Source organism: Neodiprion fabricii, chromosome 3, assembly GCF_021155785.1.
Source record: "Neodiprion fabricii isolate iyNeoFabr1 chromosome 3, iyNeoFabr1.1, whole genome shotgun sequence".
In the NCBI taxonomy this organism is placed as follows: Eukaryota; Metazoa; Arthropoda; class Insecta; order Hymenoptera; family Diprionidae; genus Neodiprion; species Neodiprion fabricii.
In genome coordinates this window covers 410,237-436,292 of record NC_060241.1, presented here as the reverse complement: position 1 = coordinate 436,292, position 26,056 = coordinate 410,237, and the positions used below count along the sequence as shown (strand labels likewise).

General features: G+C 36.8%; 5 protein-coding genes and 1 non-coding gene across 13 annotated transcripts; 4 read left to right on the top strand and 2 right to left on the bottom strand.

Annotated features, from left to right (window-relative positions):
* Positions 1–85: 85 nt before the first annotated feature.
* Positions 86–5,611, bottom strand: LOC124179032 (tyrosine-protein kinase Shark). Of its 2 annotated transcripts, none has more exons than XM_046562996.1 (14): positions 5,473–5,611; positions 4,039–4,176; positions 3,755–3,918; positions 3,487–3,672; positions 3,056–3,140; positions 2,771–2,929; positions 2,481–2,686; positions 2,141–2,305; positions 1,852–2,059; positions 1,518–1,765; positions 1,318–1,426; positions 1,070–1,238; positions 767–893; positions 86–688 (listed from the first exon to the last, which is right to left on the bottom strand). In XM_046562996.1, exons 1-14 carry the CDS (start codon positions 5,489–5,491, stop codon positions 491–493), a joined length of 2,181 nt encoding a protein of 726 aa, XP_046418952.1. In that variant the 5' UTR covers positions 5,492–5,611; the 3' UTR covers positions 86–490. The 2 variants fall into 2 exon arrangements, with proteins under 2 accessions (XP_046418952.1, XP_046418951.1); XM_046562995.1 differs by lacking the exon at positions 5,473–5,611 and adding an exon at positions 5,241–5,394.
* LOC124179033 lies at positions 5,489–20,443 on the top strand. Of its 3 annotated transcripts, XM_046562997.1 has the most exons (12): positions 5,613–5,675; positions 5,928–6,732; positions 7,943–8,085; positions 8,234–8,299; positions 9,923–10,072; positions 11,818–11,967; positions 13,713–13,862; positions 15,608–15,757; positions 17,503–17,547; positions 17,624–17,686; positions 18,277–18,394; positions 20,273–20,443. In XM_046562997.1, the coding sequence occupies exons 2-12, from the start codon at positions 6,643–6,645 to the stop codon at positions 20,393–20,395; spliced, it is 1,248 nt and encodes a 415-aa protein (XP_046418953.1). In that variant the 5' UTR covers positions 5,613–5,675; positions 5,928–6,642; the 3' UTR covers positions 20,396–20,443. The 3 variants fall into 3 exon arrangements, with proteins under 3 accessions (XP_046418955.1, XP_046418953.1, XP_046418954.1); XM_046562999.1 differs by lacking the exons at positions 5,613–5,675; positions 5,928–6,732 and adding an exon at positions 5,489–5,608; XM_046562998.1 differs by lacking the exons at positions 5,613–5,675; positions 17,624–17,686 and having other exon boundaries at positions 5,949–6,732; positions 18,280–18,394.
* Positions 20,444–21,065: 622 nt separating this feature from the next.
* Positions 21,066–22,103, top strand: LOC124179037 (single-pass membrane and coiled-coil domain-containing protein 4 homolog). The gene is made up of 2 exons (XM_046563007.1): positions 21,066–21,227; positions 21,488–22,103. The coding sequence occupies exon 2, from the start codon at positions 21,494–21,496 to the stop codon at positions 21,671–21,673; it is 180 nt and encodes a 59-aa protein (XP_046418963.1). The 5' UTR covers positions 21,066–21,227; positions 21,488–21,493; the 3' UTR covers positions 21,674–22,103.
* Positions 22,104–22,435: 332 nt separating this feature from the next.
* LOC124179150 (immunoglobulin-binding protein 1b) lies at positions 22,436–24,586 on the top strand. 5 transcript variants are annotated; one of them, XR_006869966.1, is made up of 6 exons: positions 22,469–22,588; positions 22,619–22,821; positions 22,920–23,252; positions 23,322–23,719; positions 23,822–24,150; positions 24,316–24,586. XR_006869966.1 is itself a non-coding variant. In XM_046563307.1 (5 exons), exons 2-5 carry the CDS (start codon positions 22,660–22,662, stop codon positions 24,036–24,038), a joined length of 1,110 nt encoding a protein of 369 aa, XP_046419263.1. In that variant the 5' UTR covers positions 22,436–22,577; positions 22,645–22,659; the 3' UTR covers positions 24,039–24,586. The 5 variants fall into 5 exon arrangements, 3 of the variants coding, with proteins under 3 accessions (XP_046419263.1, XP_046419262.1, XP_046419264.1); XR_006869967.1 differs by having other exon boundaries at positions 23,822–24,219; XM_046563307.1 differs by having other exon boundaries at positions 22,436–22,577; positions 22,645–22,821; positions 23,822–24,586.
* A 13-nt stretch (positions 24,587–24,599) lies between these two features.
* Positions 24,600–25,627, bottom strand: LOC124179152 (EF-hand calcium-binding domain-containing protein 1-like). The gene is made up of 5 exons (XM_046563310.1): positions 25,507–25,627; positions 25,275–25,426; positions 25,111–25,191; positions 24,920–25,030; positions 24,600–24,827 (listed from the first exon to the last, which is right to left on the bottom strand). Exons 1-5 carry the CDS (start codon positions 25,607–25,609, stop codon positions 24,639–24,641), a joined length of 636 nt encoding a protein of 211 aa, XP_046419266.1. The 5' UTR covers positions 25,610–25,627; the 3' UTR covers positions 24,600–24,638.
* A 340-nt stretch (positions 25,628–25,967) lies between these two features.
* Positions 25,968–26,041, top strand: Trnai-aau. Its single transcript has one exon. It is a non-coding gene; the product is annotated as a tRNA-Ile (tRNA).
* Positions 26,042–26,056: the final 15 nt, after the last annotated feature.

Here is a 26,056-nt window from a genome sequence, read left to right as displayed (position 1 = left end):
ATTTTACAAATTTTGTAAAATATTTAGATGAATACCATCAATTAGTAATTTCTCGCTTTTTTTTAACAATTCCTTTTTTTTTTTCCCTAACGGCCAACTTCACTTTGAAATAAGTTAGCACTTGTTATTAAATTTATATTTTCAGCAATACCACTATCGCTTTCAACTTAATTTATAATTCGAGAAAGAATCATTTGAATACAAAGATTACAGTCTTAAAGAAAGTATAGAAAATTTTAGGTCTTATATGGCATAATGTGTACAAAGTTAAAAAATCGTCTAGTAATCGTCAGATTACGTATCTTATTATTTACAAAACTATTACACGTCTGATAGATCGTCTGAATTAAACGCTTACCATTTTTATAACTGCGTGGTCTCATATTTTACTGCAAAATCGACCTATTGTCGTATAATATAATTAATATAACGTTAAAAATACATAGGGCTAAAATAAAATATACTAATTTCTTCCGCAAACATGTTGAAATCAGCTGATATCGACAGCGGCAATAAGCTCTTTGATGTTAGTGTACTCGGGATCACTGCTAAATATTTCCAAGAGTTCGGCAAAGTTCGGGCGATCCGCGGCTGAGTATGACCAGCAGCGTTTCATTACCGTGTAAATATGCTCCGGACATTTATCCGGTTTTTCAAGACGTTCGCCATTCTCGACCAGTTGAATTACCTACAACCATGGAGAAAGTAATAGTCACATCAATTTTCTTGAACGATCCTTTTTATCGTTTAATGAAAGTAAACTTACATCTACTCCGCGTCGATCTCCGTACGGCTGATCTCCGTAAGAAAACATTTCCCACAGCGTAACCCCAAAACTCCATACATCGCTTGCGTTAGAAAATGTACCGAAGTTGTATGATTCCGGGGCATACCTGGTGATGGTCAAAATTTCAAAGAATTGAGATCAAAGGTAAAAAACTGGTGATCAATATTTTATATTTCAGTAGAAATAATAAATACAGATACACGAGTGACCATATCGTCATCATCGTCCAATGACTTTTGGCACATATTTGTATGTGTAAGGCATCAGAATTTTAAGAGTTACCACTTTATTGGCCACTTTCCACCCTCGCTAGCCCTGTAGTAATCGTTGGAACCAAACGTTCGTGAAAGCCCAAAGTCACTGATCTTGGCTTGATGTCTGGAAGCAAGTAGAATATTTCGTGCAGCCAAATCCCTATGCACAAGTCGGAGTTCCTCCACGTATTTCATACCTGAAAGAATACTATAGCGTTTAAAAGTCGAGACGCCAACTGGTCGACAATTATACCAGTGAAAAATGCGTTTCCTCACCACAAGCAATCTGCGATGCCCATATTTTCAATTCGTAGTTCGGATTTACTCGGTCGGGAAATTCTAGAAGATATGCCAGCATCGAGCCGAGTGGAACTAATTCTTGAACCTGAAATACAGGTAAAATTGTTTCCACAACTTGCTAGTGCTACAGATATCAGGTACAAATTAATCAAAAATTTAAATACATTCAATTATACCATGAGCAAGGGTGGTCCTAAGGAAAGCCCGATGAGCCTGACTATGCAATGATGGTTGAGAGACATCATAACGCGCGCCTCTCTCAGAAATTCGGCACGAGTGGCTTCGCTGTGAGATTCATGAAGTGTCTTGATTGCAACTGGTTCCCGAACACCTGTCGGAGCATCATACACTCCTTCGTAGACTGATCCGAATTCACCTTCGCCAAGGACGCCTCCAAGGATCAAATTTTCTCCCGGAATGAACTCTGCGAATATAAATTCACTTGAATGCATTGGAATACATTGCTGTATGCGAAAAAAACTACGATCCAATCACTGGAATATGCATTACCTTGGATTTCCCGTGCTTCTGAATTCAAATTAGCATCAAAGTTTGTCTCATTAGCCGTGACTGGGATATTGTAAGATGAAGATTCGTCAATGTCAATATTTTGAACAGAGTCAGGCTGAGTTGAAAAAGATGTGGTCTCTAGTAGTGTTGCATCTCTAGAAAATTTGCCTCTCTTAGCCGTTGACTGTCTCGATTTATTGAGTGTGTTCTATCAAAGAAAACATATTTTCACGAACGAAGAGACAATACAAAACGCCTGCACGCTCTTCCTCAGTTAATTTCTACTCACCCCATTAAATATAGACGAAGGCATTTCAGGAACCGGTGGTCTTGGTATTGGAGCAATAGGATGAAGCAGAGGCCCAGGGAGGCCATCGGGCATACACTGATAATATTCTACGACGTGTTCCAGGGAAACGAGGTAGGGGCCATTATCAATAAACAACAAGTCCCCCTGTACTAATGCAATAGAACATTAAAATAACGTGAAGAATGAAAATGGGCGAAAACACAAGCCAAGGTTACATCTAAAACTGCGTAATGATAAATACTTTAATTAACTGTCTGCATAGTGATTGATTTAATCATTTTTACAAGAATACAATGTACGTGCAATAAGCATGGCTGACCTTTCTTTGTATTTGGAAATGGTACGCTTGCTTGTGGTACATAACTGTGAGTACGTAACCACCGCGGTGACGATCGCTAAACCGAACTAAAAATGATCCGTCAACGTCACCATGTTTGTGTAAAAGAGCGACTGCCTCGGTTCTATCTAGTGTTCCGTGGTACCAATTGCAGCGTTTTTCTTTTGGAGCAGGTCCCTGATAATCGCCTGAAGAAAATAAGCGGTAACCAAATAATTTATGGCTAACATTGTTGACTTTTAAGTATTTCTCACAATACCCTAACAACTTACACAACAGCTTTGCACATTCCACATGACCGTTTCGCTTAGCAAGATCAGCCGGTATATCATCTTCCATAGTGCGAGGATTGACAGGCGCGTTCATGGAAAGTAATACTTGTATCACCGTATTGTGTCCCCTACTAGCTGCTTCATGCAGAGGAACCATACCTGAAAAATATGCTAATAGAGTGGAGTATTTCGATCTTTCTATACTTGTTTTATGAACAAAACCGTCCTGATCAGTGTTATCGAATAGTCAATGAAGTATTTAGTATACATGCCACCAGGACTTACCTGTCTTTGTGTTTCTTGCCTGAATATTTGCTCCACCCGTTATTAGTATTCGAACGGTACTTGGTAAATTACTTTGACATGCATACTGAAACGCAACACAAAAAAGAAACCAAGAGTAACAACGTGAGAACACAAAATAATGAACCAGGTGATTTGGAAAACTATTGAAAACGAACATCAAGTACTGAGTGTATAATGACACAAACTAAAAATCACAATACCAATATGAAATTTATTGAACAAGAGGTAAAGTGTGAATATTCACAAAGGTACAGTGTAAAAATGTATAATAACTATCTTGGGATGGTAAGAATCGTTAATAATTCTTATCAAAATTGTGACGGAAATGAAACATGTAAGGGTGACAACAGCTCTACAGATGAAAAAAAAAAAAAACAATCAAATCCCACTCCACATTATTTCAGACTCACGTGTAGGGGTGTATAGCCAGCAGAATCCCTGCAATTAACGCTGGCTTTATTTTGAATCAGTTTTCGAAGAATTTCATCCGCTCCATTCATTGCTGCTAAATGTACAGCAGTTTGACCCAGTTGATTTTTGGCATCCAGACTTCTATACCCGCACTTCAGCAGCTCTGAGACTATAGTGTAATTTCTCTGTACGGAATTTATAGAAGTGTTCAATATCATCGACAAGCACTGATAAATGAATAAACTAGTAGTAGCTAGTTAATTCTACCTGAACAGTCGCTCTGTGAAGAAGGTTCGTTCGTCCATGCCGCCTGGTATCGTGGGGTGGCGGTTTACCAATGCGAGGGTTGCGCAAAACCGTTTCAAGACCATGATGACTATCTTGATAATATTCGATCAGAGTATCCAACCCATGAATTGTTGTTTCATCATCTGTTGGTGTTTCATAAAAAATTAACCAAACTGCGACAAAAATTATAAGAATACATATGGAATGTGTAAATCGGTAGGTAGATAATCTTTACGATTGTCGAGTCGCAGCATGTTACTTACCTATTGAGAAAAAAGCATCCTCCTCATGTTTCCTAATTTGATAATGAATCACTTCACCATTGTGGAGAACAGATAAGACGTAATCCCCCAAGGACGAGCTACTGTTTCTTACTAAAAATGTGCCATCCTCTGTTCCTTCTGAAAAATTAATATTATCAGAAAAGGGATAAGCACAAGACAACTTCTTTTTTCTTCTTTCACTATTATTCCAATTTCAATAACCATTAACACATTATTACAATTAAAACTTCAAATCACACAAAAGGATTTTATAAAAACAAACAAAGTTGATACACTGTTCTTTTTATTGAATCTCTCAAAAAAATATCTCTTTGAACACTCACTATGATTTATAACATACAAAGAGGTGCAAATCATTACGAGGTTCGATACTGACACATAGAATAAATGGAATAAAAGATGTTCAGTGTTCACGGAACAACAGGACGCCAAATGATGACCATAAATCACCAATAAATTAACTAAGGTACCACATGCAAAAAGTACAATTACAACATCTATCGATTTCAATACAACAAATTGCTAAATTCTTTAAATGGCATCACTGAGGGTGTACGTACATGCGAGTGTTGAAAAATTGTTTACAAACTTGGTTAGAAAATTGACTCAGTGGCAAGGGGTATTTTCAAACAAATTTTGTCGATAACTACACATGGATAATCATGAAGTATATGACATTAGGTCGGAAGCTTACAAAGTCGAAGCCGTCTCAACCAAGTCTGACATTAGTGTTTCCGAGCTTTGGTACTCTGGGTATGTTTCAAGACGCCGGAAAGCTAGACATTTTTCACAAGCTGTAAGTGAAATTTGAACGTAAGAAAATGAGACAGAGATTATAAAACGCACCGGGTCTCGTTCCTTCTGTTAAAAATGTTTCGAGACGAGCAGCAAAGTATCAAACATTCAACAAAACAGGTTAGAAGAATAAAATATATATATTAAGTTGCGTGAGTTTAGTTGAGGAGCAAATAAATAATATCCTGATTCTGAATTAAGCTGAAACAATAGTGTAATATGGAAGATAAAATGGCCAAAGAGCATTGTTGTGACATATCCAAGGAGGGCGATCGATGATGCAAATCGATGCAAATCACTATCCGTTAAATGCCGAGTAACGTTTTACGCACGTAGGCATAAAAACGTATGCACACTTAATAATCCACAAATAAATTCCGCATTACCTTCCTTCAACATATTTTCCGCATCTTGACGAGAAAGATCTTCGTGATACCACGCTATGTTTTCCTCGCTGCCCATTCTTAGGGTGTTTTCCAAGTAAAATAATACTACACACACGCATGCACGAACGACGGACACAATATGATGTTCATTAATTCATAACGCAGATCGTATAGTGTTACGACGGTGGTAATGAACAAACTGACAAACGATCCGTTCAAATATAATACATACGTAGCGTGAACGGTAACATTTTACACCAGTTGTCCAGTGATTCATCGAAGTAACAATGATTAATTTGATATTTCAGTTTCGATACTCATGAACCTCATGAACAAGTAACGTCGCGTTTATCCAACACAGTCCATAGGTATGAACGTGTCTACTGCCAGCCAGTTAACACTGAAGGCTGAAGGAATCTGTATGTATGCACGAAGGTATGCACGCGGGTGTGTAAGAATACGCAAATGCGTCCGTACAGTCTATGAAGGCTTACTTCGTGCCTACGTGAAGTAGCCTTTGACCTTCGAATTACTTGAAAACTTTCTACGCCAAAAATTGCTACCGATGCTATTATTTATTACTCACTTCTACTCGGTTTTCGAGATAGGAAAATTTGATAATTGCTACTAATTGCTCCTGAATCGCTAGTAAACGCTCCGCAAATCTCGTAATTTGATCTCTCATAGTTTTCGAGAATACTGGGACAAGAAGGAGAGACTGGCTTGGAAGTTACGTCGAAGAGCGGCGGATTCGAAATAGTATCCGGAACAAATTATGTTGATTCGGTCCAACCGACAATCGCATCTCAAGTTGCTCCTCGATTTCTTTTCAATTATCTACCAATTTCGTCATATGCTCCCTCACAGTTTCTAGAAATGTCGGCAAAACGGCACGAACTCGTCGCGTGACAGAGGGTTGGCCGGGCTGAGTTCAGAAGCCTTACCCGAGTGAACTCGGATATCATACTGTCTCTGTCTAACACATCAGATTACACAAAGGCACAGCGATACTCGAGTCATTCGAGTAAGGTTTCTGAACTCTGCCCTGAAGTTCTAGCGGGTCGGCTGGATGTTATAAGCAGTGTTGCCAGCGCGGATTGCCGTAATCCCGCCAAAAACCGTTAGACTCGTCTGAATTATTTCTCATCAAAAATCACCGGACCAGCTACGTTTTAGGCCAAAAAGAAACACCGAACTTCGAAAACCGAATTTGACAAAGCGATCAAGAGGCGTACATACAACCCAACTGGAAACGACCAGATTTAGCGGGAATACCACCAGGTTGGCAACACTGCTCTCTCGTTCTTCTTTGGTTCTTACCACGTCCTTACTTACATCGGGGTCGTATTTCAAATTTCTGCAAATTGCGTTCGGACGAGCTTGTAAAAATATAACAATCAATATGTTATTTGAACATCTGGGGCGACCCATTAAATTCCACCTAGTGAACGTGAGTGATAAAGAGAAACTTGAATTAAGCCGGCTCATAACGGTGAGTGTGTTTTGCGTAATACAAAATTCAATGATAAATTCAAATGTTCAGCAAAAATTGAGCATCATGTTGCACTTCCCAAGTAACTTTTCCCCGTACAGCGTCGTAGCTCATTATTTTGACTTGTCCAAATCAACACTTGACTCGATTCAGAAATCTCCTCAAATTCGCAACCGTCAGATTGTATAAACTTTCTACAACAGTAATTATCGTACAACAAGCACATCTTGGACATTCGGAATTATTTTGGAATATGTTCAGCTTCAACAGTTGCTTCCGCAATTGTCACATAAATCTAACCGTCACAAATAAATCCGAGGAACAGTTTCCAGTCAGCGATTACGTTCATCGGTCAATGATCATTTGCAATTTTAGTCCCAAACTTCAATTAGTTCTAAGATATGTCGGAGGACCCTTTGGAACTCACCGCATCAAAACAATGATAGAAACGCTTTGGCATTGGTAATAGCAAACCGTAATCTTCCATCAAGGAGCTTTCCCTGAATCTGAGCAAGCTACTTGTAGATGACTGACACTGATTTCTGGACCAACGTGAAATCTGTTGTGTATCATTTAATTGTTAAGAATAATCACGTTTATAGTGTATTTGGAAGTCTAAATTTCTAACACGTAATGGAATTTATTGAGGATACATTGCGAATCTTTCTGTTCTAAATGTTGAAATTTTGATGCAATTTTAATGTTTTTGTAATCATTTTGCTCGTTGATCTGATCCCTATGAATTGATGTACAAATTATGCTGGAGAACATTAGAATCAGATCAAAAACATGAGAGTTTAACCATTTAGAAAGATCCAATTATAAAACATTTTCTCAATTTGGTGGTACGTTAGCTTGTGTTGGCTAAAGTTGCTCGGATTTATTCTCTTACTTAGTCAGAGTGTTGTTTTATTCGTGTTTACTATCATCGGCGCAAATAATGTTGCTGGAGATATTTTAATTGATCTTTTTTCTTTTCCTAATTATTAATTTGATTCATCTAGTCAACACATCCTTATGAATGCATCGTTTGAATTGTTTATACAAGAGTCCTTGTACTTTTCTTATGATCCTCAGAGAGCCTCTAGAAAGGGACATTTTTTTCCTGTTTTTATCAGTTACAACCAAATTCAAATAACAATGAATACAGTTTTAGATCACCTGCAGTGTACTTTTCTTAAATCATGCTTCAAGCATAACAATGTTTCAGGCCAATGGAGGAGTCGTATCTGAAGACTCATTGATAAAATTTACTATCAGAAATCCTCATGTAGGAAACGAGGAAGTATATCATGTGAATTTCATACACAATTGCGTGAAGCAAAACAAGATCTTGGACATAACAAAATATAGGTAAATCAACTGATACTGAATAATTTGTTTTTTCCAAATCCAAGTTCCATTTTTATCCTTTCCAAGAATAGATAATGCGTGCAAACTGTCTTTTCGGTACAGTTTCCTCATACAACTTGTACATTTTCTATTATGTTGCATAATCTAGGCACGGAGCCATGGGGATTGGGTGTCCAATGAGCCAGTTCTTGAGAGGAAGCACATCCTGCATCGTGTAAGTTGCTATGGGGCAGTTTTTTTTACATAGTCAACGGTTTTTGAGTACAATCATAAAGTGGAGTGCCTATTGTATTTGTTACACTGAAAAACGTTGCTACGAAAAAAAAAAAAAAATCTCACATATACATTTCAACGCATTCACCGACCTTTTCTACCATTTTCCAATAACGCTGAAAATGTTGCACTCTGAATTACGTGAAAACGGCTTCATCGATTTGGATAAAAGTTGAATGAAAAATCGAGCATTGACTAGAGACGATCCGTGCAATTTTCTAAACCTTTAGGACTTCTGGTTATTGCATAGCAAGTTTTTCAAATTTGTAAGCATTATTTCATATAACTAGTAAATTCCAGTGAAATAGCTCGACAAATTTCAATGAAGTTTTCATGATAAATCAAGTATTTGGTAGAGTGTTGGAAAGTCCTGAAACTCATACCAAGTCTGGTTACATACGGAGCAGTAGTCCATACCATTTTGACCTGGGTCTGAACCTTGACCTCTCGGATTGGGCCCGCGATTTTTGATATGATTTTTCTCACTTGGAAAAGCACTCCGTAACTTTTTTTAGACTTTTTTTTACTTGGTTTGAATTTCCCATGAAATACTCCAGTACACAGGTTTGATCTTCTTTATCGCGAGACAGTACTTACTGGAAATGATTGGATATTAAGATATTAAGTAAGATCTGCGCTCAACTGTCGATGCTTTGTTCGCAATGATTTTGAACTTGGATAAAATAACTCATTTTCAATTTATCAGTCCTAAGTCGGCACGATTCATCGCCGATGACACAATGGAGCCATCTGTGTAATCTCTCTGGCAGTTGGCAGTCTTACGCTCGTTCTCGTTCGTTTACGCAATACTGCGAGTTGAGCATCGTGAGCAGGACCTCTGAGGTAACTGCGCAGATGGGACGCATCCTGACTCAAACGAACTGCAGACTGCGCCGCAGTCGCTTTCGCAGGCGGATTAAACTAACTACATTTGTTCTAGTCACTGCGTAAACGAATACACCCAGCAGGCATATGTGAAACAATGACGATAAAATTCCATTTGTTCATTAAGGTATTTTTCTGAAAAGGCCCGCTAAGTATACCTAACTCCGAGTTTTGTTTTATTTTGTCACCAACCAAGTTTAACCGAATACGTAAATATAAATTTAAATTTCGCAAGACTATTGGCTATGTATCTAGCCTCATCGAGAGTTCCGCAGTTCATGAAACCAATTTGAAATAGTCTAATAATTATGTCTAATTTGTATGTTTTTACTTATTTATGACTATGGAACACATGGCCGTAATTTTCATCCATTATATTATACGAAATGAATCAGTGTCCAAAAAATTTCCTTCACAATGTGACTATATACAGTTATATTTATATTGTAACAAAACAGTTCTTTTCTCGAAATTCATAAATTTATGCTGAAATTCATATCGCCGACATCGCTTGTTGAAAAATCTGTAAGAAACAACAATTTTCAGTTCTTTCATGTTTTCGTCGAATATTGTAGGAATTATTTTTACCAGGGGAATTACTGTTCAGCATGAAAAGTTCTGCAGGAGGAGAATAAACCAGACAATATTTGCTTAATAATTTATGTTTCTGTCCTTGCAGTGATTCTGATGCGTCAGAAGATAACAGACTAAATCAGCCAAGCTGCTCCACCCGGACAAGAGCTAGAAGATTTGTATCCAAGAGTAAACCTTTCATACAAGAAAGACTGACCAGAAAGAGTGAAAACGAAATAATTTCGTTGACTGACAGGTACGTTGAATTTTTCATGAATCTTTGAATAGAGAATTCAAGAATGGAATCTGTTTCCGGGACAGGGAACAGCAGAAATACATCCGCTAGCTGGAAAGGGTCAAAAGTAAAATATAGTTGGACCTATCTGTCATCTTGCGACCAGTTTTTTAAGATCAAAATTTTTATCTGTCTCCGATTTACCATTTACAGCAAACACGTTAATTAATTTTATCACATTATGGCATGAACCTCTGTCTTCAATTTTAATATTTAAAAATATGCCCTGGCGTGGCTTTGTATAAAAAAAGGAACAATATTTCCGAATATGAAGTGGACTGTAAGGTAGATTTTCAAGATATTTTATTTATTTAAGGGGAATTCCCTTTACACCATAAACAGTAATATATGTAACACAATACACATCTATGAAAAAGCAAAATTTGAATAGCAATGGGCCAATATTAAAATAGGTGAACAACCGCGATATCAGACAAAAGTAAGCATTTTGCGCTTGCAATAAGTTTTAATGGAAAATTCATTGCAAAAATAAGAATGAAAAATTCCCGGTTAGTTGTACTTGACAAGCCTTTTTGAATAAAATGAAGAATGAACCACAGTGCACGTCGATTGCTGTCAAAATTCGTTGCCATTGGACTTCTGAGAAAGTCTATTTAATTGAGGGACTTTTATCTTGCCATTTCTGCAATATTTCCATCCAGTAGGCCAACGAATAATTTCTCCCATGAAATACTCTAGTATACAGGTTTGATCTTCTTTATCGCGAGACAGTACTTACTGGAAATGATTGGATATTAAGATATTAAGTAAGATCTGCGCTCAACTGTCGATGCATTGTTCGCAATGATTTTGAACTTTGATGAAATAACTCATTTTCAATTTATCAGTCCTAACTCGACACGATTCATCGCCGATGACACATTGGAGCCTTCTGTGTAATCTCTCTGGCAGTTGGCAGTCTTACGCTCGTTCTCGTTCGTTTACGCAATACTGCGAGCAGAGCATCGTGAGCAGGACCTCTGAGGTAACTGCGCAGATGGGACGCATCCTGACTCAAACGAACTGCAGACTGCGCCGCAGTCGCTTTCGCAGGCGGATTAAACTAACTACATTTGTTCTAGTCACTGCGTAAACGAATGCACCCAGCAGGCATATGTGAAACAATGACGATAAAATTCCATTTGTTCATTAAGGTATTTTTCTGAAAAGGCCCGCTAAGTATACCTAACTCCGAGTTTTGTTTTATTTTGTCACCAACCAAGTTTAACCGAATACGTAAATATAAATTTAAATTTCGCAAGACTATTGGCTATGTATCTAGCCTCATCGAGAGTTCCGCAGTTCATGAAACCAATTTGAAATAGTCTAATAATTATGTCTAATTTGTATGTTTTTACTTATTTATGACTATGGAACACATGGCCGTAATTTTCATCCATTATATTATACAAATTGAATCAGTGTCCAAAAAATTTCCTTCACAATGTGACTATATACAGTTATATTTATATTGTAACAAAACAGTTCTTTTCTCGAAATTCATAAATTTATGCTGAAATTCATATCGCCGACATCGCTTGTTGAAAAATCTGTAAGAAACAACAATTTTCAGTTCTTTCATGTTTTCGTCGAATATTGTAGGAATTATTTTTACCAGGGGAATTACTGTTCAGCATGAAAAGTTCTGCAGGAGGAGAATAAACCAGACAATATTTGCTTAATAATTTATGTTTCTGTCCTTGCAGTGATTCTGATGCGTCAGAAGATAACAGACTAAATCAGCCAAGCTGCTCCACCCGGACAAGAGCTAGAAGATTTGTATCCAAGAGTAAACCTTTCATACAAGAAAGACTGACCAGAAAGAGTGAAAACGAAATAATTTCGTTGACTGACAGGTACGTTGAATTTTTCATGAATCTTTGAATAGAGAATTCAAGAATGGAATCTGTTTCCGGGACAGGGAACAGCAGAAATACATCCGCTAGCTGGAAAGGGTCAAAAGTAAAATATAGTTGGACCTATCTGTCATCTTGCGACCAGTTTTTTAAGATCAAAATTTTTATCTGTCTCCGATTTACCATTTACAGCAAACACGTTAATTAATTTTATCACATTATGGCATGAACCTCTGTCTTCAATTTTAATATTTAAAAATATGCCCTGGCGTGGCTTTGTATAAAAAAAGGAACAATATTTCCGAATATGAAGTGGACTGTAAGGTAGATTTTCAAGATATTTTATTTATTTAAGGGGAATTCCCTTTACACCATAAACAGTAATATATGTAACACAATACACATCTATGAAAAAGCAAAATTTGAATAGCAATGGGCCAATATTAAAATAGGTGAACAACCGCGATATCAGACAAAAGTAAGCATTTTGCGCTTGCAATAAGTTTTAATGGAAAATTCATTGCAAAAATAAGAATGAAAAATTCCCGGTTAGTTGTACTTGACAAGCCTTTTTGAATAAAATGAAGAATGAACCACAGTGCACGTCGATTGCTGTCAAAATTCGTTGCCATTGGACTTCTGAGAAAGTCTATTTAATTGAGGGACTTTTATCTTGCCATTTCTGCAATATTTCCATCCAGTAGGCCAACGAATAATTTCTCCCATGAAATACTCTAGTATACAGGTTTGATCTTCTTTATCGCGAGACAGTACTTACTGGAAATGATTGGATATTAAGATATTAAGTAAGATCTGCGCTCAACTGTCGATGCATTGTTCGCAATGATTTTGAACTTTGATGAAATAACTCATTTTCAATTTATCAGTCCTAACTCGACACGATTCATCGCCGATGACACATTGGAGCCTTCTGTGTAATCTCTCTGGCAGTTGGCAGTCTTACGCTCGTTCTCGTTCGTTTACGCAATACTGCGAGCAGAGCATCGTGAGCAGGACCTCTGAGGTAACTGCGCAGATGGGACGCATCCTGACTCAAACGAACTGCAGACTGCGCCGCAGTCGCTTTCGCAGGCGGATTAAACTAACTACATTTGTTCTAGTCACTGCGTAAACGAATGCACCCAGCAGGCATATGTGAAACAATGACGATAAAATTCCATTTGTTCATTAAGGTATTTTTCTGAAAAGGCCCGCTAAGTATACCTAACTCCGAGTTTTGTTTTATTTTGTCACCAACCAAGTTTAACCGAATACGTAAATATAAATTTAAATTTCGCAAGACTATTGGCTATGTATCTAGCCTCATCGAGAGTTCCGCAGTTCATGAAACCAATTTGAAATAGTCTAATAATTATGTCTAATTTGTATGTTTTTACTTATTTATGACTATGGAACACATGGCCGTAATTTTCATCCATTATATTATACAAATTGAATCAGTGTCCAAAAAATTTCCTTCACAATGTGACTATATACAGTTATATTTATATTGTAACAAAACAGTTCTTTTCTCGAAATTCATAAATTTATGCTGAAATTCATATCGCCGACATCGCTTGTTGAAAAATCTGTAAGAAACAACAATTTTCAGTTCTTTCATGTTTTCGTCGAATATTGTAGGAATTATTTTTACCAGGGGAATTACTGTTCAGCATGAAAAGTTCTGCAGGAGGAGAATAAACCAGACAATATTTGCTTAATAATTTATGTTTCTGTCCTTGCAGTGATTCTGATGCGTCAGAAGATAACAGACTAAATCAGCCAAGCTGCTCCACCCGGACAAGAGCTAGAAGATTTGTATCCAAGAGTAAACCTTTCATACAAGAAAGACTGACCAGAAAGAGTGAAAACGAAATAATTTCGTTGACTGACAGGTACGTTGAATTTTTCATGAATCTTTGAATAGAGAATTCAAGAATGGAATCTGTTTCCGGGACAGGGAACAGCAGAAATACATCCGCTAGCTGGAAAGGGTCAAAAGTAAAATATAGTTGGACCTATCTGTCATCTTGCGACCAGTTTTTTAAGATCAAAATTTTTATCTGTCTCCGATTTACCATTTACAGCAAACACGTTAATTAATTTTATCACATTATGGCATGAACCTCTGTCTTCAATTTTAATATTTAAAAATATGCCCTGGCGTGGCTTTGTATAAAAAAAGGAACAATATTTCCGAATATGAAGTGGACTGTAAGGTAGATTTTCAAGATATTTTATTTATTTAAGGGGAATTCCCTTTACACCATAAACAGTAATATATGTAACACAATACACATCTATGAAAAAGCAAAATTTGAATAGCAATGGGCCAATATTAAAATAGGTGAACAACCGCGATATCAGACAAAAGTAAGCATTTTGCGCTTGCAATAAGTTTTAATGGAAAATTCATTGCAAAAATAAGAATGAAAAATTCCCGGTTAGTTGTACTTGACAAGCCTTTTTGAATAAAATGAAGAATGAACCACAGTGCACGTCGATTGCTGTCAAAATTCGTTGCCATTGGACTTCTGAGAAAGTCTATTTAATTGAGGGACTTTTATCTTGCCATTTCTGCAATATTTCCATCCAGTAGGCCAACGAATAATTTCTCCCATGAAATACTCTAGTATACAGGTTTGATCTTCTTTATCGCGAGACAGTACTTACTGGAAATGATTGGATATTAAGATATTAAGTAAGATCTGCGCTCAACTGTCGATGCATTGTTCGCAATGATTTTGAACTTTGATGAAATAACTCATTTTCAATTTATCAGTCCTAACTCGACACGATTCATCGCCGATGACACATTGGAGCCTTCTGTGTAATCTCTCTGGCAGTTGGCAGTCTTACGCTCGTTCTCGTTCGTTTACGCAATACTGCGAGCAGAGCATCGTGAGCAGGACCTCTGAGGTAACTGCGCAGATGGGACGCATCCTGACTCAAACGAACTGCAGACTGCGCCGCAGTCGCTTTCGCAGGCGGATTAAACTAACTACATTTGTTCTAGTCACTGCGTAAACGAATGCACCCAGCAGGCATATGTGAAACAATGACGATAAAATTCCATTTGTTCATTAAGGTATTTTTCTGAAAAGGCCCGCTAAGTATACCTAACTCCGAGTTTTGTTTTATTTTGTCACCAACCAAGTTTAACCGAATACGTAAATATAAATTTAAATTTCGCAAGACTATTGGCTATGTATCTAGCCTCATCGAGAGTTCCGCAGTTCATGAAACCAATTTGAAATAGTCTAACAATTATGTCTAATTTGTAGGTTTTTACTTATTTATGACTATGGAACACATGGCCGTAATTTTCATCCATTATATTATACGAAATGAATCAGTGTCCAAAAAATTTCCTTCACAATGTGACTATATACAGTTATATTTATATTGTAACAAAACAGTTCTTTTCTCGAAATTCATAAATTTATGCTGAAATTCATATCGCCGACATCGCTTGTTGAAAAATCTGTAAGAAACAACAATTTTCAGTTCTTTCATGTTTTCGTCGAATATTGTAGGAATTATTTTTACCAGGGGAATTACTGTTCAGCATGAAAAGTTCTGCAGGAGGAGAATAAACCAGACAATATTTGCTTAATAATTTATGTTTCTGTCCTTGCAGTGATTCTGATGCGTCAGAAGATAACAGACTAAATCAGCCAAGCTGCTCCACCCGGACAAGAGCTAGAAGATTTGTATCCAAGAGTAAACCTTTCATACAAGAAAGACTGACCAGAAAGAGTGAAAACGAAATAATTTCGTTGACTGACAGGTACGTTGAATTTTTCATGAATCTTTGAATAGAGAATTCAAGAATGGAATCTGTTTCCGGGACAGGGAACAGCAGAAATACATCCGCTAGCTGGAAAGGGTCAAAAGTAAAATATAGTTGGACCTATCTGTCATCTTGCGACCAGTTTTTTAAGATCAAAATTTTTATCTGTCTCCGATTTACCATTTACAGCAAACACGTTAATTAATTTTATCACATTATGGCATGAACCTCTGTCTTCAATTTTAATATTTAAAAATATGCCCTGGCGTGGCTTTGTATAAAAAAAGGAACAATATTTCCGAATATGAAGTGGACTGTAAGGTAGATTTTCAAGATATTTTATTTATTTAAGGGGAATTCCCTTTACACCATAAACAGTAATATATGTAACACAATACACATCTATGAAAAAGCAAAATTTGAATAGCAATGGGCCAATATTAAAATAGGTGAACAACCGCGATATCAGACAAAAGTAAGCATTTTGCGCTTGCAATAAGTTTTAATGGAAAATTCATTGCAAAAATAAGAATGAAAAATTCCCGGTTAGTTGTACTTGACAAGCCTTTTTGAATAAAATGAAGAATGAACCACAGTGCACGTCGATTGCTGTCAAAATTCGTTGCCATTGGACTTCTGAGAAAGTCTATTTAATTGAGGGACTTTTATCTTGCCATTTCTGCAATATTTCCATCCAGTAGGCCAACGAATAATTTCTCCCATGAAATACTCTAGTATACAGGTTTGATCTTCTTTATCGCGAGACAGTACTTACTGGAAATGATTGGATATTAAGATATTAAGTAAGATCTGCGCTCAACTGTCGATGCATTGTTCGCAATGATTTTGAACTTTGATGAAATAACTCATTTTCAATTTATCAGTCCTAACTCGACACGATTCATCGCCGATGACACATTGGAGCCTTCTGTGTAATCTCTCTGGCAGTTGGCAGTCTTACGCTCGTTCTCGTTCGTTTACGCAATACTGCGAGCAGAGCATCGTGAGCAGGACCTCTGAGGTAACTGCGCAGATGGGACGCATCCTGACTCAAACGAACTGCAGACTGCGCCGCAGTCGCTTTCGCAGGCGGATTAAACTAACTACATTTGTTCTAGTCACTGCGTAAACGAATGCACCCAGCAGGCATATGTGAAACAATGACGATAAAATTCCATTTGTTCATTAAGGTATTTTTCTGAAAAGGCCCGCTAAGTATACCTAACTCCGAGTTTTGTTTTATTTTGTCACCAACCAAGTTTAACCGAATACGTAAATATAAATTTAAATTTCGCAAGACTATTGGCTATGTATCTAGCCTCATCGAGAGTTCCGCAGTTCATGAAACCAATTTGAAATAGTCTAACAATTATGTCTAATTTGTAGGTTTTTACTTATTTATGACTATGGAACACATGGCCGTAATTTTCATCCATTATATTATACGAAATGAATCAGTGTCCAAAAAATTTCCTTCACAATGTGACTATATACAGTTATATTTATATTGTAACAAAACAGTTCTTTTCTCGAAATTCATAAATTTATGCTGAAATTCATATCGCCGACATCGCTTGTTGAAAAATCTGTAAGAAACAACAATTTTCAGTTCTTTCATGTTTTCGTCGAATATTGTAGGAATTATTTTTACCAGGGGAATTACTGTTCAGCATGAAAAGTTCTGCAGGAGGAGAATAAACCAGACAATATTTGCTTAATAATTTATGTTTCTGTCCTTGCAGTGATTCTGATGCGTCAGAGGCAAGACCTGACCTTCTTCTAAGATCGTAAGTAATACTCGTTCGACATGAAAAACATCATTTATTCACCAGTGATTGTTGTATTTTTCAAATTTCATTTTAGTAAGAACAAACTCCGTCCCAGTAATAAAATTTTGCCATCGAAAAGAAGACGACGTCGTTCCAAGTAATTTGATACTTGACATTTTATAATTGTGTGGATTTATTTGAAATTAAAATTTGCCAATTGTTCGCTTCACTTTATGCCACGTTAGTAGAGACCAGAATGATCATATTCTGTCCTGAAAGCTGAGAATTTGGAGTGCATCTCTGGATTATTATGTTTTTTTAATTGGGTGGCTGAGCTTCATTTCATACAGATTCGTTCTTGTAAACTCCGGATTGACCTGTTTATTAATAATTATACCATTTTCATTTCTACATAAAACAGATGATATGCAAAGGAAATGAAGAACACGATGTTGTACCTAAGTAATGCATAATTTCACTTCATTCCTACCATCTTAACTGTAAAAAAAAAATTATCATTAATCTGCATTTTCATTTTGTACCCAAAGCTGTGTATTTCCGTTTTCGTAAGAAATGACATAGGTGCGGCCTGAAATTTTTTTCGGCACATCATTTATCAGTTTCAGAATCAACATCACCGACCAAAGTATACTGCATATAAAGATACATCCTGATGCTTGTGCGATAGAAATCCGTTGATTTGACAAAGTTTACTTTATAACGTGTTTTTTATTTTTATGTTTCAAGCAGAAAGTACAATTTTCGGACCTGGGAAAAGCAAAAAATGGTGAATTACCTAATCGAAAACAACTTGATCAGCCAAGCACGCGGCAATAGAGTCTGGAAGCAGATGATCGATAAAGGGGTGAGCAAGGAATATATTGTTCGTCAAGTGTTTCCCACTATTTTAAGTAATAATCTGTGTGGTAGGATCAGATTCTGCCTGTGATAACCTCAATCGAAAGTACCAGAATTACACTTGGCAGATATCATGTTTTGAAGATATAGTAATTTAAGAAGTAAGCAAATACTGATGCCTGCACCAGATAAAAATAGGGCGATAAATTTACACACGAAACTAATGTTTCGGGTTTAAAGAGGTTCCGCAGTTTTGCCGAAGGTTATACCAAAATTCTCAAACAACAAAGGCTTGTTGATTAATTTCAATCTCAGCAAGTTGATGTTAAAGTTTCACGAATCTCAGAGATTTTGGTTGCAAATCTAATTCAAAGCTTATAGTGCCGCATTCGAAGAAGCTCCTCTCCCCAAAATTTTATGAGTGATTTTATAACACCTTTTATACTTTTGTACCTTAGTGATTAAGAGTCTACAAGCTTGGGCGGTATTGCCGGTTTGTTTAGTGATCACTTCGCAAGTGTATATGATGCTAGAGCTCTGGCTAATATCGAGCAACCAATCTGGTTGTCTCCGACCAGTATTTTCACAAGTACAAATAGAAAAGAATTTTCAACACTGGTGATGGTGATAAATTTAAGATTACGTTTTATGGCGATAAGAATAACTCTGCCGTGGGATTTTTGACTCGTGAATACTGATCTATCACACCTGACTACGTTATAATTTACTAAGCCTAGTTCAGAGTCTTGATATCGTCGGTAAGCCAGGTTTTCCTGATTCGCAGATATTATTAAGAGGGGATTTGATCACAAGTTTCAGTCTGACTCTGTATCTACAGATATGGTCAAGGCATTCGATAAAGTTAACCACTCACTTTTGCTAGGTAACAAACATTTCAGGACCCTGCTGCGTGCTGCCAAGATTAAAGAGTTGACATCATGGCTCGTATACGTTTTGTTCGTGATCGAACTCTGAAGATAATACACTTTGTCACAACAATAGCTAAAGACTTTGAAATGCTGATCCATGCAAACTGCAACAAGTTCATTACGGACAGGCTAGGGAACTTGTCCAATGATCACTCTGACAGACTCTACTTATTTCGATTTTCTATCTGTAGGTTCAAAAGCACTCTGCAGGTGCAGGGTGTTGACTTTCGAGTAGGCTTTGACTTACTGTTATGCTAATTTATAATATTCGTTCGGTTATACTTACTTTAGCTTTGATCTTTAATCTCTCTTCTGTAGTATTGATATCTTTTATTTTCCAAGTCTATACTGTGGCCTTCGTCACTTGTTTCTCTTTTTTCTATCGTCTTTGTAAGTGGGAGAAATATTGTGAACAATGAGTAAATAAATAAATAACTGATCTTCTCCACCGATAAATATTCTGGTGTGCTTAGATTGAAGTTTTCTTTTGAACGGAGTGAATTATACGAAATAAAATTTTTCGCGGGTATCGAATCTCCTTAACTTGTGAACGATGTATCTTATGTCGAAAATGCAATAGGCATAATGTTTTAGAATTTTATTCCCGACAAAACAGTCAACTTAAACATTTTTCACACAAGCCGTTATAGTTATCAAGTAATTAACGCCGAATTACAATTAAAACAATCAATTTATCGAACCAATTTTATGTTTTTAAATTATTTCCTTAACGCTGTTTCTGAAGAAAAATTTTCGAATAATAGAATCGGTCAATGAAACTAAATACTCAAGAATATTAAAATGCCAACTATTAGCCATTGCTACATATTCTACATTTTTCGGCAAACTATACACGATATTTCTTTTACATTGTGATCATCCTAAATTTGGTATGTGTCAAACGTTGTAGATATCTAGACCATTACAGTGAATGATTAAGTGTATTTTGGGTTCAGCTGCTGAAACACAGGACCTTTCACTCCCTCAACAACCACTTTCGGAAATCCATGCTGCCAAACATTCATCTCTATAAAATGGATAGCAAGAGCCTCGCAAAGTTCCTACGTCTTAAAATGTAGCTTTCCTCGTATCCAATAAAAAGACTTGTCTTTTTTCTACGTTTGAAATATATTTGTTCATTCTTTCTAAGCAATCCCCCAATAACAGTGGCTGCGTTCCTCATGTCCATGTTTTAAATGCCATCTCAGACCAGACACGACTTGAATTTTCATCATAGATTTCTTGCGTTTTGATTTGATTCTGGAGCTGAACATGAATTATTATGTCGCTAGAATACACCTGGCGAAAATTTTAGCATGAACACACATTTCATTTAGTTATTTGCATGAAAAATCTTTATTTAAGAAAGACGATCGACGGGGAAGGTGATTGACTGGAAAATTGCAAAATTATTTTCTTGCAATTCTGCACCGTTTCGACTGAGCCCAGCCAGTCATCATCAGGCTGATTATCTATATGTTGGCCTGCGATCTTCGAATTTCTTGAAAATTTTGCCACCAACAAACTCCTCCCAAATTACTCATAAATTCCTCTCTATTTTTTATTATTTGTTTCGACACGATTTTCGAGAAAATCGAATGGTCCAAGATTCCAAGTTATTTCCAGAGAACTCGGTCGGTACGTAGCGTTTGTATTTTAAATTCAAACTCTCCATACTGGCTAAGAGATGGCGGCTAACACACCGAAAGTCGTAGAATCACTCGCTCCAGACTTCATTCCGTTAGCTGTCCTTAGTAACCTCTAATCAATGACCGTTAGCTTCTTTCCATATGCCACCAGGAATTGTACATACGTGTGTGAATACCATACGTGTCAAATATCTGTCAGACACGTTGGATGCGTGCCGCGCTGGTTAGCTGACATATTTTGGACAATTCCAACTGATTATCGGTAAGAGAAGAGTAAATAAACTTTTTTCAACTTGACGATTATATAGACATGGAGTAATGGTCAATGTTAAGTACATGAGTATTAGTCGGTAACTAATTAGCTTGTACCAAAGTAAGGGAATATACCTTACCTTTCGTTACAATTAGCAGCATGGTGTAGAGTATTATTGAACAGTATGTTTGTTGAAAGTTTTACTAACTCCTGTTTAGTCTGTAATTGAACAGTAGACCTTTGTTATTTATTTTTCCATTTAATTACAGGTAGAAATGCGGCAACTAAAGGGAAAAACTAAAGAAACTAATAAGCAGAAGAAAGAGCGAAGGAAAGAATTCGTTGAAAACAAACAACGATTATTCACCATTGTTCTACCGACGTTTGCTGCAATATTTCTACTCATCGTTGTATATGTGTATCTGAAAACACGTCCAAAGCCCGTAGACTATTAAAATTATGATATCTACAGAATAATAACATTATCTAAAATAGCTCTAAGGATTTTTTAAAAGGAACTTACAATTATAATCAATCTGCATCTCATTACACGATATGCGGTGTAACGAATGAATACATTATTTACATAATTTCAGAACATGAACGTATTTGAATGCTGAAATATCGATAAATATCAGATGTTTGTAAAAGATGTTTTGTGGATTTTAATAACCTGAACGATAGTAATATAAAATTGAAATTCCAAGTCAACTACCCGGATCTTCTGTCTTTACATATTCTCGGCCTAAGCGGATATCGAATTGTGAAATGAAAAGAACCGTCGTCAGCACAGTATTTTACTATAAATTTTATACGTAACCTTACAGGGTCCAATTTAAATTGTAAGCATGAAGATTTAAATACAAATAAATTATTTCCCTACGATTTGATTTATTAAAATTTTTTATATATTAACTGAATCGGTACTTTACAAAACGATTTTGTACCGAATCTTTGTTCGATTTCGTTCAACGGAGAATTGTAAAAAAAATCCGTTTTCAAGGGCATAAAACCTTACGTTAAAATGTTGTAACGTTCACGATGAGTGGAGAAATGATGGTATAAAAATATAATTCTATCTGGCCGATCCTTTCATAAATTATAAGAATGCGGAATGGAGAAATGATGACCATTTAAATTTAGAGACGAAAGCCGCGCGTGAGAAGAGAAGCGCGCATGCGGCAATTTAGCGGCAATTCCGTGTCGACTGACAAGTGGCGCGCTCCGTGCGGCAATTCGACGTAAAATTCTCGTCTAGTGATGTGAAATCTGCGAAATCATTAGATTTGATCGAAGGTTTAGCTGGAACAGGGTGTGGGTGAGATTGCACGGAATAGAGGCTAAACATTGTAAACAAACGTATGTATGCATGTACCATGGACCTAGTATACCTATGTACCTACTCATCTCTGATATGTATGTACAGCCGACTGCCCGAATAATGGATTCCAATAAGTCAAACGCTTCGAGGGAAAACCTGAAGCAATTACCTCATGGAGAAGAAAAAGATGCGGAAAGCTTGTCTCAGATTTACGACGAAGGGTTTGCCCTGTTCAACAGCATAAATAAATCCCAGGAGGCAACAAATAGCCCCAAAATACAAGTAGGTTTTCCTACGCGGCGTTTCCCATAACCTACGCAGATGCGGTCTTAAATTTATTAATGTTTGTTATTGTTGTTTGTTTTGTTCGAAAAAAAAAGTCTGAAGTTAGGAGGGCGATGAGCATGTTCGAAGATGCAACCAGATTGGTATCCATGACGGATATGTTTAGCGTCAATGAGAGTTTCGAAGAAGTGGCGACGGCAAATATCAAATACTTTCTGCTGCCAGCTCTGCTTGGAACTCTGACGCTAAAGATTTGTGGAACGAGCGACCGATTGCACATTGTTGACGTAGCGGAGATCTATTACAACGATTTTCTGAAAAGGCTAGAGCATTATGGACTGATTGATTTTGTAATACCTGAGAAAAAGTCGAGCGAAGAAAATTCAGTGAGGAAACCAATGTCCAACGCCGAATTAATAACGTCCATGGTTTGTAATCAATGAGGAGTTTCTCAAGGGGCCTATTGTTTTGACTCGTCTAACCTTCCTGGTTTGTAGGTGTCGACAAGAAATACAAAACTGCAGAGGTTCAAGGAGCAGAAAGAGCTGGAAAGCAGACTGGAAACATTAAGTGAGAACATGCGCAACCCAAATATAGATGAAGAATCGAAGAGAGAGTACTACGTTACGTTAATCAAGTCGTATGTGAACCAAGCGTTGGATGATTTAAGTTCAATAGCTTCGGAGAGGCCAATAATAGAGCACATGATTAAAGTTGGGCACAGCGACCCCTTGGCTGCTCAAAACCCAAGAAAATCAAAATTGCCTGGAGTTAAACTGAAGCCGATCATTATTACGAGAGATGAGCTACAAAAACAAGTTTATGGAGCTGGCTATCCAAGTCTACCCGTTCTGACTGTGCAAGAATTTTACGATAAAAGAATCAGAGATGGCGAGTAAGTCGTCCAATATTAAAATAAATTGCTTCATTTTAGGAACGATAAAACCTAAGTACATCAATCTCAAGACTTGAATCTCACAATATTTGGTGCTTTCAGCTGGCCAGATCCGTCGCAGAGAAATCAAGTGAGTGGCAAGTGCCTACAGAATATTCCGCCCAACACGGATGAATTGAAGGAAGAAGATATTGAGGAGGAGCAAAAAGAAAACCAAGTCGAGAAAGACGATCCGCAGCTTCTTGCCCAAGCTCGTGCCATGGATGAATATAAAGATACTCATAGACGAGGTTGGGGGAACAGAAGCAACAGAAGCTAAATCCATAAAATATTCAGACTCTTATTTCATGCAAAGTGGTCCATCGGAATTGACTTTTCTATTTAGTACTGAACCATATTTATGGAAAGAATTCCAACGGTACTAACTTGAGGTAAAAAAAATGGAGAACATAATACCACGTCTTTATATGGAAAAAGTTAATAATTGTCAGTTCTGTAAGGTAGATTCAATTTGAGCATTACATTTTGTATGTGGCTTATAATATTTTTCAATTTTTCACTGCTGGAACATTTGTTTTGACAATCACTGTTTTCAGGTACTTAATAGCTGAATTCTGGATGCTTTCAAGATATCTAACTTATTATCAGACTGTTGGAATCACGTAGAATACTACTTGGATTGTACGGGATTTTTTTTCTTGTTCAAAATACGTACTAGTTGGAAGTTTGACACATGGAGAAATCAAAACATTTCTAGGAGAAAAAATTCGTGTTTGAGTAGCAGATCGTCTGAATCAATCATGATTTTTTATAACGTGTATCGATGTATGTACATTAAGAATATACCTTCTGATCTTTGATATTAAATGTGTGGTGAAAATATTTGAAACATTACTGTTACTACATTTGTTCTTGTTGCTTAGTATCGACCGGTTCGTGGAGTGAACGTTGTGAGAAAAGCGCACATTGACTCTCGCGAGGGAAACACAGGTCCCATGCATTGTAAGAAGAGAAGATTTTTCCCTCTTATCGTCGAATTATAATCTTCCTCCGATACTTTGCCGTCTCGATCGATATCAATTTTTTTCAGCAGCAGGTCTATCAAGTCCTAACATTAATAGAATAATGAGGCAAGATTGTAAATTTTTTCTGTCTCTAGTGTTAACTAGTATTGAATTTGAAGTATCGTTTAAAAATCACCTTCACTCCTTCGTCTGGATCGTCATCGGCTTGTTGCTTGATCAAACAGCCTCTCATCATCGGAAATATGGACTCTTTTCGTATCTTTTTCGTCCTCATGAAGTCGTAAACCTGACAGCCAAGCAAAACTGGTCTATTATGACAAGCGACGACTAAATAATATCTAATTACAGATTCATAATTAGATTCACCTTGTATCCAAATTTTATTTTCTCATCCAGCGATCCTCGCAAAACTTCTGAGAGTCCCAAATTCCACGAATCCATTGTGATCTGTATTTTGATTTCTTGCCATTAAGAATACACTACGTGTGTTACTATTAGGAGTGGCAACATAATTATTCAATATTATTCACCACTAGATCATTTTTCTTGTCAAACGCCGAGAATATTCTATCGATTAGATAATTTTCTGTAAAATCTAATCCAGCGTGTAGAAGATCTCGAAATCCCAACCTGTGTATGCAGCCAATTTCATTTGAAATTTTCCAATGTATCAGAGACAGAGCTGTTGAATGAATTGCAATAGAGTTTAGATATTGTTCATTTATCCAAGAATCTCGTATCCACTCATGACGTACACCTCACCTTCTACCTCCCTGGCATTAAAATGTGATTCCTTGTTGAGTTTTTTGAAAGCGTCAATGTTTTTTCTTTTAAAAACACATTCCTTCAAGGAATCATTTAGCATATCGCAAGGAAGTTCCTTAGGCATTCTTACGGCCGATTTATACCGCTCCTGAACGAATGTACAATTATTGACAGATGTTTTTATGATTGATTAAATATTATTTTTTCTCTCAGTCGGTGTAATTCTGGACCAAAAAATTTAAAACAAACAAATGCATGAGTAACAGGCATCAGATAAGGTAATTTGGGTATAAGATCTGTAATTAAATATGAACTAATTCAATCCAATTCTTTTTAATTTTATGTTTTTCTGGGTATAAGAAGAAAATTGCCATCAGTGTGGATAGTTGGATGCTGCTGTTTTGAATAAACGCTTTTTCCCACGATTTTTATACATCTAATCACACAACAACTCCAACGGCCCATTAGCTCAGTTGGTTAGAGCGTCGTGCTAATAACGCGAAGGTCGCGGGTTCGATCCCCTCATGGGCCATGATAATTTTTTATT

What these genes read in the sequence shown, in the direction of transcription:
- LOC124179032 (XM_046562995.1), bottom strand. Translation starts at nt 5,316, where the DNA reads ATGGGCAGCGAGGAAAACATAGCGTGGTATCACGAAGATCTTTCTCGT. An exon ending in ATTTCCAAATACAAAGAAAG is followed by an intron (nt 2,306 to 2,480) that starts GTCAGCCATGCT and finishes GCATTAGTACAG; the next exon opens with GGGGACTTGTTGTTTATTGA. An exon ending in CTTCGTCTATATTTAATGGG is followed by an intron (nt 2,060 to 2,140) that starts GTGAGTAGAAAT and finishes TTTCTTTGATAG; the next exon opens with AACACACTCAATAAATCGAG.
- LOC124179033 (XM_046562997.1), top strand. Translation starts at nt 6,643, where the DNA reads ATGTTATTTGAACATCTGGGGCGACCCATTAAATTCCACCTAGTGAAC. An exon ending in ATAATTTCGTTGACTGACAG is followed by an intron (nt 15,758 to 17,502) that starts GTACGTTGAATT and finishes CTGTCCTTGCAG; the next exon opens with TGATTCTGATGCGTCAGAGG. An exon ending in AGAAGACGACGTCGTTCCAA is followed by an intron (nt 17,687 to 18,276) that starts GTAATTTGATAC and finishes TTATGTTTCAAG; the next exon opens with CAGAAAGTACAATTTTCGGA.
- LOC124179037 (XM_046563007.1), top strand. Translation starts at nt 21,494, where the DNA reads ATGCGGCAACTAAAGGGAAAAACTAAAGAAACTAATAAGCAGAAGAAA.
- LOC124179150 (XM_046563306.1), top strand. Translation starts at nt 22,633, where the DNA reads ATGTATGTACAGCCGACTGCCCGAATAATGGATTCCAATAAGTCAAAC. An exon ending in CAAATAGCCCCAAAATACAA is followed by an intron (nt 22,822 to 22,919) that starts GTAGGTTTTCCT and finishes CGAAAAAAAAAG; the next exon opens with TCTGAAGTTAGGAGGGCGAT. An exon ending in CCGAATTAATAACGTCCATG is followed by an intron (nt 23,253 to 23,321) that starts GTTTGTAATCAA and finishes CCTGGTTTGTAG; the next exon opens with GTGTCGACAAGAAATACAAA.
- LOC124179152 (XM_046563310.1), bottom strand. Translation starts at nt 25,609, where the DNA reads ATGCTAAATGATTCCTTGAAGGAATGTGTTTTTAAAAGAAAAAACATT. An exon ending in TAATGCCAGGGAGGTAGAAG is followed by an intron (nt 25,427 to 25,506) that starts GTGAGGTGTACG and finishes TTCATTCAACAG; the next exon opens with CTCTGTCTCTGATACATTGG. An exon ending in AAATAAAATTTGGATACAAG is followed by an intron (nt 25,031 to 25,110) that starts GTGAATCTAATT and finishes CTTGGCTGTCAG; the next exon opens with GTTTACGACTTCATGAGGAC.